The sequence below is a fragment of the Pundamilia nyererei genome, unplaced genomic scaffold (genome assembly GCF_000239375.1).
Source record: "Pundamilia nyererei isolate P.nyererei 1_Seehausen unplaced genomic scaffold, PunNye1.0 scaffold00053, whole genome shotgun sequence".
Taxonomy (NCBI): domain Eukaryota; kingdom Metazoa; phylum Chordata; class Actinopteri; order Cichliformes; family Cichlidae; genus Pundamilia; species Pundamilia nyererei.
In genome coordinates this window covers 2,835,807-2,837,972 of record NW_005187454.1, presented here as the reverse complement: position 1 = coordinate 2,837,972, position 2,166 = coordinate 2,835,807, and the positions used below count along the sequence as shown (strand labels likewise).

General features: G+C 40.0%; 1 protein-coding gene across 1 annotated transcript in view; it reads left to right on the top strand.

Moving 5' to 3' along the window:
* Window positions 1–2,166, top strand: part of apba1a (amyloid beta (A4) precursor protein-binding, family A, member 1a) — a 42,937-nt gene that overhangs the window by 16,011 nt on the left and 24,760 nt on the right. The window contains exons 3-4 of the mRNA XM_005733665.1: window positions 57–155; window positions 241–280. Of these exons, the coding sequence (XP_005733722.1) occupies window positions 57–155; window positions 241–280 (139 nt within the window). The remainder of the gene's footprint in view (window positions 1–56; window positions 156–240; window positions 281–2,166) is intronic.

Sequence of the window (2,166 nt, the reverse complement as noted above, 5' to 3'; positions counted from 1 at the left end):
ACAGATCTGCATTAAAATGTGTTTGTTATTGTGCTTGTTTTCATTCTCTTTTGCAGTCGCCTGGTTCAGCGTCACCTTCTCCACCAGGAGCAGAGTCCTCCAGTCAGCACCTGCTACAGCACGACAGCTTTGAAACCTCTCCCACCAGTAAAGAGGTGAGGTCAACACTGGATTACTCGTTCAGTAGTCAACTCACACGGTTAACAATGTATTAACATACTTTTGTCTTTTCATTTACAGTCCAGGAGAAGCCTTGCGTCCTTTCCCACATATGTGGAAGGTGAGTTTCAAATTGCCCCACAACTCCATGATATGAGATCATTTCATATGTCAGTCATTAATGGCCCAGACTAAGCCTGATCTATGGGAATATGACCACAGATACAAAGAAACTGATCTTTCTCTGAGGGACTCTCCTTCAGTGTTAGGGTGAGGAGCTCAGTTGTAAGCTATTCCAGCTGGGCATGTCCTACTGGGAGGAGCCCCCAGCGTAGACCCAGGACATGCTGGACAGATGTGCTGGTAACAGCTCAGTGTTTGGAGTAAGAGGGAGGTCTTCTTAGGCTGTTGCCTCAGCGACCTGACTTCAGATAAGCAGAAGAAAATGTCTGGATTATTTATTGTGTTGTTGTTTAGCTTTTATTCAAGTGGTTGTCATGAATTTTCCACGACATAATGCACAGTGCACCACACTTTTCAGTTGTGATTTATTCTTTTTTTAAATTATTTAAATGATTTTGTTATTTTGTTGTACTTTAGTAATACGTGAACATCTTCTGTAGTAACATGCCATATTGAACGCCTGCACAGTTAAGCAGCATCATTCATCACTGAAGAATGCGCTTCATGGTTTGAAATGCCTTCATTCGTTTTTGACAATTGTCCATTAAATGGTTCTTACATTTAACTCAATATCTGAGTGTTTCTTAGTTTAGACTAGTTGGTTCGTTTTGAGTTCTTTCTGCCTCCCCTCCTCAGCACCAGCGTCACCCTGTGTGACACTCACACGGCCCGATGTTGAGCCACTCTGTCGTTCCTGCTCTGATCTTCACACAGATCAACTGGAGCAAAATTCAGCCGTTATACTCATTTCAACACAACAACACATTTTCCCGTATGTATGCTGCATATACATTTGCACGCTGCAGCTCAGTCACACATGAATATCGTGCGTCTTCATAATTCCAGCCTGACGTCTCAGTTACACAGGAACACTTTCACAATCACAGTGCACTCTGTATTATTTCCTTTTTAAATCATACACGTTAAAGTCACAGAGTCTCACATCTGTCTTTTACTCCCACACAGAGAGCCAAGAACACATCATAACTCAAACTGCATGGTATTATTCATCATATTGATCTGTTTATTTGTGACTATACTTTGATTAGAATCAAGCTTGATTAACTATTAAATAACATGCAGATAAACTCTGTTTTAACATGACATCAGTTTAACCAAAAACCTGGATGTTAAGTGCTTTGATTCCACTTTTGGGCAAAGATGAGTCAAACTCTTTGACACCACAGGGGAAAAGACCAAAAGTTAAAATGCTTTGTTTTCCAGTTTTTAATAAAAATTACAACAATACTGTCACAAATAATTTGTATTAGGTGTGAAAGTGAGAGAACCCAAAGTGCAGTCAAGTCCAAAGATTTCAAAAGTCGGTAAAACAAAGGATAAAATACTCCAGGATGGTGCATCAGTGTGTGAAGAGGCATCTCTGGGAAGACTCTGGTGGCTGAAAACTTTTAGAAGATCCCTATTTTCAGATTCCTGTCCATTTCTAACACACACTTCAATAACAGTGTCATCCAAGTATTTCTGGATGTGGCAGGATTACAAATTGTACTTAAAGTCTTAAAGTGTATACAAGGCGAAAAGGAATTTTCAAGGACGTCCTTGAAAATTAAAAACATAACTCTCATACATTCAATTAAATTTATTTATAAAGCACCAAATCACAGCAACAGTCGCCTCAAGGCTGTATTATTGTAATAATTGGGGGCGCGGTATGAAAAGAAAAAAGAACTCTTAGAAACTCTTTGACGGGGCTCCCACACAAACGCAAAGCAGGAGATGAAGCATCGCCAACTATGTTTCCAAACCAACTTCCTTCCACACCAAAGACTAGAAAATGTGGTGAAGCAAATCTTCCCTTTGGCT